This window comes from Myxine glutinosa, chromosome 3 (genome assembly GCF_964187855.1).
Source record: "Myxine glutinosa chromosome 3, kmMyxGlut1.1, whole genome shotgun sequence".
In the NCBI taxonomy this organism is placed as follows: Eukaryota; Metazoa; Chordata; class Myxini; order Myxiniformes; family Myxinidae; genus Myxine; species Myxine glutinosa.
The window spans coordinates 64,370,962-64,385,633 of NC_136263.1; the positions used below are offsets into that span (position 1 = coordinate 64,370,962).

The window sequence follows — 14,672 nt, forward strand, 5'->3', positions numbered from 1 at the left end:
GCAGAGCTGTCGTGGCCACAGGTAGTTGTGTAGTGATGATCACCGTTGGATGCGGATCCACATACCTGCCAGTGTAGTGGGGACAAAAGAGAAATTTGGAAGGATTTGGTAGGCCCAATGTGAAATTTGGGGAATTGTATGGGTGGATTGCACTTTGAACCTGACCAACCTGCAACTACCTGCACTTGAGGTGAGTGTTTTGAGGAGTACTGTCCCAGGCTTCAGGATTTGCTTTGGGAAATTGGGGACATGTAATTTGGAGTTGGGAGGCGGGTGAGAGTGATGACATGGCCGGTGAGGGGATGGAATGGGAGCCACAGTGTCTTGTGGGTGGCGTATGTTTTTGTATTGTGGTTAGGTGTTTTGATGTGGTCGTGAGAGTGGAACCTGGAGAGTGAGTGATGATTATTGGAGATAATGAGGGGCGATAAATTGTGCTTTTTGGAAATGTGCTAATGGAAATGTGTAAGGATTCAATGATTCGAACTGTGAATGGGATTTCACATTGGCAGGCCATGGCAAGCCTTGTAACACCTTTTACACCATCTATGAATTGTACTGAATTGTGCTGAGTTGTGTGGAGAATTGAATGGCAGCGGGGGAGGAAGTGTGTTTTGGGGTCTTGTGGGTGGGGAAGGTGTGTGTGTCCGCAGGTACAGAGCAAGCTCTGAGGAGCGATGCCTGCGGGCCCCCCTCTGCGGCAATTACCCCTGGCAGCCGGTGGTAACTGGAAATTGGAGCTCGTCGGTGGAGGGTCTGGTTGGGCGCCGCGGGGTGAGGAAGTCCCCCGGTGACCCGTGTTGCTGCGTGAAAGCAGGAGGCAAAGGAGCCTGGTGTGTGTGGAGACCCTCACCGGCGAGGTAACGGCGGAAAGGGGCTGTTGGGCTGTCACGGGGCCAAGAGGTAAAGGGGGGGGGGGGCAATGAATTTGTAAGTCGGTTGACTTGTTTTTGGGACTGCGGGCACCACAGCCTGATGCGCCCCCACCATCTTTTGTGCGGTACCTCCCCGCTGCCTAGTTGAGGAATGCACACACACGTGAATGACATCAATGCCATGGTCCTGCAGGGGGTGTATTGGGAATAAGTGCTTTGTTGATTTTTGAAATGCCTTGATGACCTATGGAATGAGAATGAGTGGTTAAGGGGTCTGTGTAGCATGAATGTGGGCGAAATCCACCGAGCCGTGTCACTCACCTGTAACATCTGGACAGGGCCGTGGAAAATTTAGGGGGATGCATTGGGGATGGCCCCGCAGGTAAGGTTGTGTCTTGTGGCATCCACCGGGGGACGCGGTCTGTAGACCGGGGTATGTACAAAGGTTAGAGTTTTGAGTTTTGGAAAGATGGTTAAGTTTTGTGGTTAAGTTAGTGTTGTGTGTTGTTGTTTCCTCCCTCCACAGGAACAACGAAGAAGATGTACATACTTGCATGATGGTTAAGGGGTTCAGCATGTTAAGGAAGTGTAGGTAGGTAGTCCGACTCACTTCCCACAGCCCTTCCTGATTTATTTCGTAGGTTAATTAAGTGTGTGACAGTAAGTGTTAAGGCTGGAATGGTAGCCCTGCGGTGAACCTTGCAGGAGCTACGGTTCCAGGGGGGGGGGCTGTGTTATGAATTTGGTAATGCAACATCTAGAGCTAGGTAGATCTGAATAGGTAGGTATTCGGCTGTCGTGACAGGGACTCTACATGTAATAAGTTCTTGATGTTTAGGCGGTTGTCGGGGTAAGATGTATGAGTGTGGATCTACCTGGAGATTTGAGTGTTAAATAGTGAGGGGTTAAAGGTAACGCCCCTGTGAGTCTCACCTAGTAATCAAACCTTTGTCCTTTATGGCACTGCAAACCACATAAACATTAGTTAGGTCCTTAGCGCAACATTAAATAATCCCCCTTTCCCTGACAAGGACTTCGTAATAAATTGACAGGAAACCAGGTCAAAAACACCGCCACGATTGGCCGCCACCGTGTACACCTCCAAAGGCCTACAAACCTGGCCGGCACGTGTTATGCCAGGACCGCAGGGTCGCGTAACGGGGGAGATGTCAGGAGTCGCGGGAGGCTTTGATTGGCTGAGGAGTGCGCAATGTGACGTCATCGGCCACCAATATAGGCGACGGTCGGACGCCATTTCAAGAGTTGCGTCGCAGTTCGCCAGTTGAGTTGAGTTGAGTTGAGTTCGTGGCAGGCACTGGGAGACGCAGGCAGGCACCAGAGTTGAGTTGAGTTCGTGGCAGGCACTGGCAGACGCAGGCAGGCACCAGAGAGTTGAGCGGTGGTGGAGAGTTGGAGAGGACACGCCATTCCAGTCGCAGTTCGAGTGCAGTTCGGGTTGTAGGGAGTCGCAGGAGACACACGAGAGCACACCCAGTTGGCACTGAGCAGTTCGTTGGCACTTGGCTGCCAGCACTCCCGCGTCGTCGAGTCGAGTGGAGTTGAAAGGAGTCCTTCCTGTCCCTGGTCAAGTGGAGCCGCTGGCCTGCGTCGGACGCGTGGTGCTTGGAGCGAGGGGCCTCGTGGTGTGCGATCGGGCCGGAAGGAGCAGTGCTGGACACCAACAATACAAGACGACAAAGACAGATAAGCCCGATCTCCGCGTATATTTTGAACGACGGGACGTGTTATTTTCGTGATTAATCTCCCTCGTTTGTGTTTGCTGTCAGTCGTGTGGGGACGTCCCGATTTAGGTTTATTAGAATTATTAGATTTACCGGCGGGCTTTTTCACTGGCTTTACTTTTCCTAATAAACCCTTATATTACTTTTTGTACATAATATCTGAACGCAGTTTTCCTGGGTGTTTGATTTTAATAGATAAGGTTGCGGAGCCTTCGCTGCGCCCCGCCATTCCGCGCGTTGGTGTTGAACTTGAGTCCGCCATTGAGTGTTCGCCTCGGGAGTTAAAGTCTCGCAAATCGGTCATCCGTAACTGTGGTGTTAATCACGGTTACGCGACAATATATATATATATATACACACATATATGGCACAATTATAACCCCCCCACTTACCCATCACATCCCTCCCGCCACTCCTTTCTCTCTACTAACAGGTAAACGTAATAAATAGATGGCCCCTTTACTCTGCTTCCTGTGAGACTTTTAGAAAAAAAAAAGGGTATGTGGAGGGGTTCAATAGGTCATGTGATAATTTAAGGCAATCAAGAATATACATTTCGTGATGGATATATTTGCCGTTGCAATTAAAAATATTTTAACATGAATGTGTCTGACTTTTCTTTCCAGAAAATAAAGGAGTCTTAACACAAACTTGGTTTCTGAGAAATTCCCACGTCCTTTTGGCGGCATGCATGATCGTTCAGGTGACCCTCTGTGTGACTTGGACAGTGGCCGGACCATCGATCCCCATCCGTAACACGCACGTGCGGCCCTATATGATCATCGTCGAGTGTGCTGGGGCATCGTCAGTTTGGGCAAGTAGTGCATGGTCCATCCTGGGCTTCCTGGACATTCTGGGCTTGCTCCTATCAGGGAAAGCTCGCAAGTTGAATATGGCTTCCAATGATCTGAAGTTTCTGAACTTTAGTATGTTAGTTTGCTTGCTCGTTCACCTCACCTTCCTGCCTGCTTACAACAGTACGCGGGGCAAGCTTCAAACTGCCGCCGAGCTCGTCGTCATTATGTCATCTGCATTCGGGCTAATTGGGTGTCTCTTTTTACCCAAAGTATATATCTTGTTTTTTAAATGATGGCACAACTGCTAAGGGCATAATGACCTGCATTTTACTGTCATTGTACCTCAAAAATAAGCTCATTAATGTGGGGTGAACAAAGAAACCAGCTCGATTGTGGACAACAAACAACATGTGGGCCTACACCCACAAAACCACTTTCCTCTTCGCATGTTTAGCAAAAACAGAGGATTAAACCCCTTAATCCACAAGTTTAACAAAGAGTGCATAAAAAAATAAAATGTTCAAACATCAGTCCATTCCACTTGCTTCTTTCATTGCCGATTACAGTTACAGCAAGGGAGAGTTGCAGTAAATGCACCGATGAGAGAGAATGTCTTGGAGCCATTCGGGGTCTGTGTGGAACAACAGGGAAAGAAGACCACATTGGACGGGGTAAGTGGGGAGGTAGGAGAAAGACGAAAAATAACATGAACAGAGTATTTATGAAGGTGCAGAGGCAAAGGAAAGTTTTGTTTTTTTGAGGATAATTTAAGGCAACATACGATAATGTCTGTAATAAAACAATCACTGAAGAAGAGAGATGAAGAAGAGCAAGCCACCCTTGGAACGAAGAGTACAAATCTGTAAATATGGAGATCAGTAACCGGACAACCTGTGCCAGGTGAAACCAATCCATAAGTATTTCTTTAAAATTAACCTGTGTGTGTAGGAACGGAGGCGATGGAATCCTTGTGCATGCAGCGCCGGAACACGGCACCTTGACAGGCTCGGAAGGTCAGGCAGCATCTGAGGCAATGACAATGACATGGTCATTTTCATCGAGGTGGAGGAGAAGGGAAAAAAAGAGAGGAGAATGAAAAAGAATTGGACAAGAAAGAGGAAAAGGAGGAATATATGAGAAAGAATGGAAGATACCAGTGGCTTGTTAGTCCGAATTTATGTAAATGTATAGTAGTCGTACGAAAGTGGTGGTGGTATTCAGATGGTGTATTTTGAATAACACATTAATTGTGCATTTTAGAGTCAAGCTAGCCTGGTGTTGGCTTAGCGGGTAAGGTGCCGACTTGGGATCCCAGAATCCTGAGTTCGAATCCCGGTCGATCGCTGAATTAACGCCAGGGGGGTTGACTCAGCCTGTCATCCTTCCAAGGTCGGCAAATTGAGTACTAACTTGCTGGGATGAATGTGCCGGTGTGCGCCCCGGTTTAGAATAGGTACACCGTATCCCTACGTGTCGTAAGAGGCGACTAAAGGGTTGGTGTCAGGAAGGGCATCTGGCCATAAAAAAAAAACATTGCCTCAAAAAGGGAACCATGATGATCGTCATGGGGCCCACAAGGCTAACCCCCGCTCTTTGGGAAAAATGGCCTCTTATGGCAGTTCTTTTAGAGTCAAGCTGCCAGCAATCCCTCCCGACCAGATTCACCTACCCACATTCATTTGATCCACATACCTGGGTTCAGCACAGAGGTTTGATGATGGTGGAATTATGACAAGTCATTGGAAGTATCATGCGAGTAAAGGAATAAAGGAGAGCGACAGTGGCATATGTTGGCTGTACCTGAACTACCATCTTACGAGGGATGTCCGTAAATGTGATGGGTTCCACAATGTGATGAGTACACATCGTGACTGCCTTGCGTTGCAGGCAAGTTCGTATTGAGGTGAATCCGATAAATGATCAATATGCATGTAGTAGTATTTTCATCTTCTTCTTCTTCTTATGACATCCACTTAATTTGGTGACATTATTTTTATACATTGTCAAAATAGCAAGTTACCTGATCAAAATGATCAACCCCAGTCATCAAAACACATGTCAGCGCATACATCAATGAGGTGTTCCTTGCAGGGAGGTGTTTGATGGGTTACCTGGGCCAAGTGTGCCCTCCAGAACATGTGGTAAAATTATGCAGCGAAAAAGGCAACTCAAGGCCACATGCTACACAACGCTCCTCAACCTCCGTGCTCTCAATCCGTTCCCCAAAGGTCTCCATCAATCTCTAAACAGACAAAGAACAGACAATAAAACAAATATCGTAGAAAATGCACAGATACATCTCCCATACAACATTTTTTAACCCTCTCAAGACACATGGATGGGGTCTATATGGACCCCAAGGGCATTTCATTCACTTCATTTTAAAATCTTTGCTTAGATCTTTTTGTACCCATCAAATATATAACTGTGTAGAAATGGATAGTAAAGATCTAGGATTCCAGGGTACAGCGAGATGGGTCATCCCCAAATCTGACTGCGTAATGTATGGCAGAGAAAGGGTTAAAATCAGAGCTTCACAAAAATGGATGATCAGATACAACGCTTAGCCTGTGGGTTAACATTTGACTCCAAGGGACGTTCTAAAAATCCTACTAACGAGATGCAGTACTCACAATCGTTCAAGAGATGCCAATGTCTCCAGCTTTCAATATACAAATACATAAATTATTAATTTATATATTTTATGGAAGAAGGGGAAACATGGGTATTTACATTGTGTTAACAATGGTTATTGTGGTGGGATGATGGTGGTGGGATGATGAAGTTGGAAAGAGGCTTGACGAGAAGAGGAAGAAGTTCAAGGAGTGGCAGAAGGCGAAGGGTACGGGAGCAGAAACAGCAGAGCATGAAAGTTATAAGGCAGCCAGGAAGGCTGCAAAGAAAGAGGTAGCAAAGGCGCAGGAGGCATGTAGGAAAATGTTCGGAGAACGCTTGGATTCGGAAGAGGGTCAGAAATTCAGGATTGCAAAGCAGATAGCGAAAGAGAGGTGTGATGTGATGGGGGTGAGTTGCTTGAAGGATGAAGTGGGACAAATCGTTGTCGACCCAGATGGAATTAAAGGAAGATGGAAAAGATGTATGGAAATGCTGTTGAATACAGAGAATGAATGGGATGGCAACATAGAGAGTAACCCAGTTTTAGGACCGGCACAGAAGATAACTGAGAAGGAAGTTGTGGAAGCGATAAAAGCAATGAAGGGTAGAAAAGCAGGAGGGCCGACGGGAGTTGTGGGAGATATGTTGAAGGCAGCAGGAAGTTGGGGTGTGAAGAGAATGACAGAGATCTGTAATCTGGTGGTGAAAGAAGGCCGCATTCCAGTGGATTGGGAACTGAGTACCCTCGTCCCTCTATACAAGGAGAAAGGTGACCCTCTGGAGTGTGGCTCGTACCGAGCGATAAAGTTATTGGAGCATGGAATGAAGGTATTGGAAAGGGTGTTGGAGAGGAGGGTAAGGAAGAAAGTGAAGATCGACGAAATGCAGTTTGGATTCATGCCAGGAAGAGGAACGACAGACGCGCTTTTCATTGTGAGGCAGTTGCAGGAGAAGTACATGGAGAAGAGGAAGAAGTTGTTTCTTGGGTTTGTTGATCTGGAGAAAGCATTCGATCGGGTTCCATGCAAAGTATTGACATGAGCATTGAGGAAGTTAGGAGTGGAGGAATGGTTGATCAGAGTAGTGATGGCAATGTACAAAAGAGCGCGCACAGCTGTAAGGACGAAGGCCGGGAACAGTGGTGAGTTTGAGGTGAAGGTGGGAGTGCATCAGGGGTCGGTACTAAGTCCACTACTATTTGTAGCTGGATGGAGGTGCTGGCTCAGAACGTAAAGGAGGGTTTACCATGGGAGTTGTTGTATGCAGATGATCTGGTGTTGATTGCGGAAAGTATGGATGGACTTTTTTTTTTTTTTTTTTTTTTTTTTTTTGTATACAATATCGAGGCTCGTGAAAGAGCGAACATTAATCACACAGAAAGACAAACCGACACATAAAACATATAACATAGGGAGCGGTAGACAAGATGGGGAGAGAGGGGGAAGGACACAAACACAACATTTGAGAGCAGGGACCGAGAGACATGGAGACATCGAGAGATCTGAGAGAGGGCGAGGGCTTTGGGGGGGGGGGGGGCGTGGGAAGGGGGCAGTGGGAGAGGTATAAAACATATGGACACTGCCATGACTTCCAGGAAAGAAGTTGGAATTTCAAACAAGGTGGATCTGGGGTGAATTAGCGGGGGTAGAAAAGATCAAGGTTTTGGATGGGGGAAGATAAGAGATGGTGGTGAACAGCTGTTTTAAAGACCTGGAGGGAGGAGTGGGATTGAAGGGAGTGAGGGAGTTTGTTCCAGAGGCGGGAGAAAAGAGGAATGAAAGAGTGAAGGTGAGCAGAGAGCCGAGATTTCGGCAGTTTAACCATCAGAGGGTTGCTGGCAGATCTTGTGCGACCTGTAGGAATATTTGGGGGACAGAGCACAGAGAGAGCTGGGGGTGCAAGGCCGGAGAGGAGTCGGTAGAAGACAGAAAGACCACCTACCTGCCTGCGGTGAGTGAGTGAAAGGCCCTCAGAGATAGCTTCATCGCGGGAGATTCCAATAATTCTGAAAGCTTTGGTTTCAACAGCGTGAAGCCGAGCTAGGTGTGAGGCAGGAGCACCGGCCCATAGGGGAGAACAGTATTCCATTGAGCTGCGGATGAAAGCCTTGTATGTGGTGAGGAGCTCAGGTGTGCCGAGGAAGGACTTCGCACGACGGAGGATGCCCAGTCGGCGACTGGCTTTGGAGGCCAGCTTGGAAATGCGGTTTTCCCAAGAAAGATCATGGCAGATAGTGAGACCCAAAATCTTGAGCGACAGAACTTCTTGGAGAGGATTGTTGAGAAAGTAGATGGGAGGGTTGTCCAGTCGATCTTTTCGGAGAGACATGGTAAGAGTGTGAGATTTGTCAGGATTGAAAGACATGTTCCACTTGTTTGACCAGTCTGTGATTTTGTCCAGGTCTTCAGAGAGTGAGGAGGCAGCAGACTGCCGATCTGAGGGAAGAGGAATGGAGCGGCAGAGAGTGGAGTCATCAGCAAAGAGATAGAGAGGATTTTCGAGAGAGTCAGAGAGATCATTGATGAAGACCAGAAAAAGCACGGGGCCCAGAACACTGCCTTGGGGAACTCCAGCCTGAACAGGAAGAGGAGATGAGAGAAACCCATTCAGGGCCACACGTTGACGACGACTAGACTGAAGGAAAAGATGAACACGTGGAAGGAATGTATGGAGACAAAAGGTCTGAAGGTGAATATCGGAAAGACGAAGGTGATGGCAAGTGGTAAAGCATGTGGTGAGGTGGAAAGAACTGGGAAGTGGCCCTGTGCTGTGTGTAGGAAGGGTGTCGGAGTGAACTCCATTCAGTGTACAATGTGCGCTGAGTGGGTTCATCAAAAATGTAGTGGTCTGAGAGGGTCATTAACCAGTGTGGCAGCTACATTCAAATGTAAGGTGTGCACAGAGGGAGCTGCAGATGGAGGAAATGTTGAGTTGGATCTTGGAGACGGCGTGAAGCTGGAAGGTGTGAAAACATTTTGCTACCTCGGAGACATGCTGAATGGAGAAGGTGGATAAGACTCGGCAACGGTTGCTCGAGTGAGATGTGCATGGAAGAAGTTTCGGGAATTGAGTGGCGTGCTGATGATGTGGGGAGTGTCGTTGAAGCTGAAGGGAAAGGTGTATGCTGCATGTGTGAGAAGTGTTATGATTTATGGGAGCGAGACATGGGTAATGAACGTAGAGCAGCAACGAAGGTTGGAAAGGGTGGAAATGCGAATGGTTCGACGGATGTGCGGAGTATCGTTGAGAGAGAGGAAGACAAATGATGAATTGTGAAAGATGATGGGAATAGAGCCTGTGATTGATGCTGTGAAGAGGAACAGGTTGAGATGGTTTGGTCATGTGTTGAGGAAGGATGAAAGTGACTGGTTGAGAAGAGTGATGGAAATGAATGTAGAAGGAAGTAGAAGACGGGGAAGACCGAGAAAGACTTGGCTAAAGATGGTGGAAGAAGAAATGCGGGCAAGGGGGTTAACAAGGAGAAATGCAGAAAATAGGGCAAAATGGTGAAGATTGTCATGGGGACCGCAAGGCTAACCCCCACTCTAGCAGGGAAAATGGCCTTTAAAATGCATGTTGTTGTTGTTGTTGTTGTTGTTGTAACAAACAATATTCACAAAATACGGAATCGTAATGGCTTAAAAATATTCATCACTTGCTAAAACAATACAAGCGATTCTCCATTTCGAAACAAAAACATGTAAAATGCTGCGAGTTAATATCCCACAAATTGATTCTAGATCTAGACTGGGCTGGCATGGCGGCCTAGACGTACGCACACTCACCTACCTCTGAGCGGTGTAGTCTGTGGTTGAGTCTCGGCCAAGCTATAAACTATCATCCTGGTGTTTCACAGGCAGGGCGATCCATCAATGTGTGTGCCGACGTTCCTCGGATGGACGTTAAACTGGGCGTCCCGTCTGCCTGCATTAGTTGCAGGTGGACGTTAAAGTTCCCACAGTGTTATTCGTGAAGAGAAGGCGAGCGATCACCAGTACCAGGAAAAAAATTACAAATTCCTGTCTTAACCTAAAGGAATCACTGCATCGATGGCACAGCTGTGCCCCCCAGCAATTATGCAAATCAGCAGCCTTAGCTGTGCCCCCCCCAGCAATTATGCAAATCAGCAGCCTTAGCTGTGCCCCCCCCCAGCAATTATGCAAATCAGCAGCCACAGCTGTCCCCCCCCCCCCCCCCAGCAATTACGCAAATCAGCAGCCTTAGCTGTGATGCCCACCCCCCCAGCAATTATGCAAATCAGCAGCCACAGCTGTGCCCCCCCCCCCAGCAATTATGCAAATCAGCAGCCTTAGCTGTGCCCCCCCCCCAACAATTATGCAAATCAGCAGCCATAACTGTGCCCCCCCCCCCCCCCAGCAATTATGCAAATCAGCAGCCACGTGTTGTACATGGAATGAAATGAAATTCAACACTGCACATTAAAAGTGGCTTTTCCTTTGCACTGATGGATTATGTAACGTCGCAAGATAAAATACACTGCAATGATCCGACGGTATGACAAGGGGCTGGTGATACCTGGGTGCTTTCATCGGTGGCCACACGGTTCATATAATGGTAAAGAGATGCCACCGGGATGCCCGTCCTGGCATAGCTCAAGCGGCCACCGGAGCCAGAACTCAAAAAGTCCTCAGATGAGCCACTTGGGAGTGAAGTGCAGGAAGTCTTTGGAGATACTATGTTATTAGTTATGGTGCATGTAGATGGATCTCCAAGATGATTCTCCCCTTGGATAACAAGCTGCTGCACAATATATCGAACCCGAATGAAAGCCAACTGCAACCTCAACACCTCCACGTGTTCTCCAGTCACGCCCTTGCTCTTCCCTCCACCACTCGCTTCATTAGATCTATCATCTCTGTCTGTGACTTCATCAGGAGTTTTCCTTTTCATAGTACCAGGCCTCAACGTAGCCGTGTTTTCGGTATCACCAGGAGCCTGTTTTTGCACAGCCATTGCACTCCCTTCATGCTCCAACATCTGTGCAATTGAAAGCTTCAGCTGCAAAAAATGTGTGTCGTCATCGATCAAGTCATGCTCACCTGCTGTACCAGGCCTCAAGGCTGGAGGGAGAGGTCCTGCAGTATAAATCCAGGGTCTTACTGCTTCCAGCAGATCCAGACAATTAAAGGGTCCACATGGTGGAGAAGGCAGTAGTGGACCAGGCATGAGGCAGTGAGGCATGATGGGTGGTGGTGGATGAAGTATTGATTTCAAAGCTTGCTGAGCATCAATATGTTGCACAAACAGCAAACGAGTGTCGTTAACATGGCTCTTCCCCGCCACAAGATTCAACATATCTCGTTGCTGTACAAGAACGGCAAGAAATGCACCCCCAGGTGAAGCGGCTACGCCTCGTATACGAGTTCTGCCCGACAGACCCGGCAGAGCTATCGGGAAGCGCTGAAAGTTCAGTGCCGCGTCCGTAGAGAGAGTACCCAGTCTTGGCTGAACTACAGCCAGCTTATCATGCCCGTCAGCACATGTGTATATGACTGGGCCTTGTGGAGAAGGCGTGACAGTGAAGGAGGTGATCGGCCGTGGGTGCAGACCGGGAATGTGGAACACAGAGAGTGAGAGTTCACCCCGGCCACCGTCTTTTTTGACACTGCCACGCAAAACTGCAGCCAGTAAGTGTGGACCCCGAGCGGCAAACACGACACTGCAACTACCCGCAGGCACGGAGTCAGCTGTGTAGGGAAGACTCGCAGTTTGCAAGCATGAAACGGGTAGTCCGTCGGCTTTATCCCAAAGAACGACCGCCTTCTTTAGGGTCAATGCTCCCTAGGGGAAGGAGGGGGGTGGGGGGTAACGAGGCACAGCCTTAACATTCTGTTTACAGACTAACAATTATAACAGTAAATGAAACATTAAAGTCGTAAAGTAGAAAAAAAACAACTTCGATTCGATTTTTGCAAAGATCCGGATACTATAATCTTTCGAGCAATTCATCAACATTGAGAGATAGGGCCAAACACGATATATAGCATGATATTTCAAAAAGTTGTGGATGAGTTATGACAAAACTCGGTGGATGAGTTGATTAGGTGACAAGAACAACTCAATTTGATTTTGTTCAGGTCCGAATCCAGATCCAGTCTATCGGTGGGATACAAAACCTAAACTGTTCACCATGGCGGAAGTTTGCGCTCTGCCGAGCTCTGTACTAATGTAATAGCGCAATATTTTCGATGGCTTACGATCGTTCGGAGGGTTTAAATGGATCATTCGTTAACAATAACTAGAACAGCACTCAGTAGAGAGCATACCTCCGCCAGGTGAACACTTTCCGTATTATATCCTAGAGCAGACCAGAAAATCACAATACAGAATCACATTTAATCAAAATCATCCGTCCACAACTTTGAGATATCCTGTTTTGTATCGTTTTTGGGTCTGATCTCCCAATGGTGATGAATCACTTAAAAAATTAAATAATTCTCACATCCGAATCCATATTCAGATCTTCACCAAAATCGAAACTATTTGTCCTCGTCACACACACATCCTATGCACCAAGTTTCATCCAAATCCATCCACAACTTTTTGAGATATCCTGCTATGTATCGTTTTTGGCCATATCTCCCAATGGTGAAGAATCACTTTAAAAATTAAATAATTCTCACATCCGAATCCATATTCGATCTTCACCAAAATCGAAACTGTTTGTCCTTGTCACACACACATCCTCTCCACCAAGTTTCATCCAAATCCATCCACAACTTTTTGAGATATCCTGCTATGTATCGTTTTTGGCCCGATCTCCCAATGGTGAAGAATCACTTAAAAAAAAAAAAAAATTCTCATATCCGAATCCATATTCAGATCTTCACCAAAATCGAAACTATTTGTCCTTGTCACACACAGATCCTCTCCACCAAGTTTCGTCCAAATCCGTTCATAACTTTTTGAGATATCCTGCTATGTATAGTTTTTGGCCCAATCTCCCAATGTTGAAGAATCACTTTTAAAATTCTACTAGCCGGATCCGAATCCGGATCTTCACCAAAATCTAACCATTTGGTCCTTGTCACATACGCTACCTCTCTGCCAAATTTCGTCTGAATCCGTTCTCAACATTTTAAGATATCTTGTTCACAAACAAACAGACAGGGGCGAAAACATAACCTCCATCCACTTTTGGTGGCAGAGGTAATTATGGATTATCCAAACCTCTTCCCCTCCGCATCTCCTCCCCAACACCTCCACCACCGTCCTCCCCTGGTTTTTCTTACCTTTATGGCTGGTAGATTAATGGGAACAATTTTAACTCGGCCTTTGCATTCTCCAACAACCAATCCAACCAAATGATGGTTGTCTATTTCCTGAAGCCACCAAGCAAGACGACCATTGGACGGACAGTCAGAAACACCATGTGGAGCTCCAGGGTCACTGGGTGGAGCGTTCAGCACTAGTTTTGAGCAAAAGGATACCAATCCAGGTGCCAAAACCTGTGCATGACAGAGCCATATGTGGAAGAATGAGAGGAAGTTTTGAAAACTTTGAGGTAGATTTTAATATTTAAAGCTGGTAACAATGAAGTGCAACAGTGAGCATTAGCAAGCAACAGTAGATGATGGGCAAGATGGAGGATCCATTTGGGAATCCAATGCAATACTTGGAGCAGTTATAAGCACACAGAATACGCACACGCAGAAACAGAGCAATGTCCATCACCTGCCAGATGAAGACATCTCCGACAGCTGTTAGTGCGGAGAGGAGTGAGACGGGGACAGTGTGGGTAGAACCACCTGCACGGCGGCGCTGCACTGGGAATGGCGGTGACCACGCAAGATGCACCACTGTAAGAGCAGCACGATGTTGCTGAAAGTGCACGAGACAAAGACTTGGGAAATTGTTTCGACAATAAAGATCACCAACGATCAACTCGGATATGCATTCCTGATCTCTGGAATATTGGCATGGGTCACACAACCATGATACAACTACAGTTGTGGTGCCACATAAAAACTCTTCCACCAGCCATAAATGCAATGCTCCATGAGTATGTTCAAAAACACTCAACACAACCAGCCAGGTTACCTTCATTTTCTCTACGGTGTCAAGCAAGAGACCATTTGGAGGCGGTGAAGGGGGCTCTCCTCCCGGCCATCGATCCCATAGATTAACACCATCGCTTGTTTTGTCACATGCGCCATCGTTGGTGCTGCCACCCCCATCAGTGCCAGGCTTGTCACATGATTTACCAGCTGTGTTATTCGGCCCCTCACGTGACAAATCAGAGCTGAGGTCTGCAATGGTGGTCCAGCTGAGAGGTGAGGTGGATGAGCGCAAAGTCAAGCGCCCATCCAACGCGAGCAGGGCAAGCAGGCACGTTCCAGAGGGTCCCAGTGTAGCAGGAGACCAACAGGCCTGGGCAAACCCTGCCATTTGTGGGTGTTGATATAGGTGAACAAGAAAATGTTTTGGAGAATTGACTGCAATGAATTGCCAATCAAAGGTGTTTTTTTAAATGAAAAACATTAACATTGCTATTTCTGCATATATTTATATATCGTTATGAAATTAACTTGGGTTCGTGAAGAGGGGTGAGGGGTGCAAACTACCCATCAACATGGTGCACCAACCTGAGCTAGCTACAAGCCCATGCACACACTCTCATG

The 14,672-nt window shown here is 47.2% G+C and overlaps 1 protein-coding gene across 1 annotated transcript in view; it reads right to left on the minus strand.

Annotated features, from left to right (window-relative positions):
- Positions 1–3,727: 3,727 nt before the first annotated feature.
- The window catches only part of GTF3C4 (general transcription factor IIIC subunit 4), a 32,499-nt gene continuing 21,554 nt past the window's right edge, over positions 3,728–14,672 (minus strand). Inside the window, exons 4-10 of the mRNA XM_078774136.1 lie at positions 14,092–14,432; positions 13,726–13,872; positions 13,284–13,499; positions 10,567–11,832; positions 5,526–5,656; positions 4,351–4,439; positions 3,728–4,045 (exon numbers count right to left, since the gene is read on the minus strand). Of these exons, the coding sequence (XP_078630262.1) occupies positions 3,981–4,045; positions 4,351–4,439; positions 5,526–5,656; positions 10,567–11,832; positions 13,284–13,499; positions 13,726–13,872; positions 14,092–14,432 (2,255 nt within the window). The 3' untranslated portion in view covers positions 3,728–3,980. The remainder of the gene's footprint in view (positions 4,046–4,350; positions 4,440–5,525; positions 5,657–10,566; positions 11,833–13,283; positions 13,500–13,725; positions 13,873–14,091; positions 14,433–14,672) is intronic.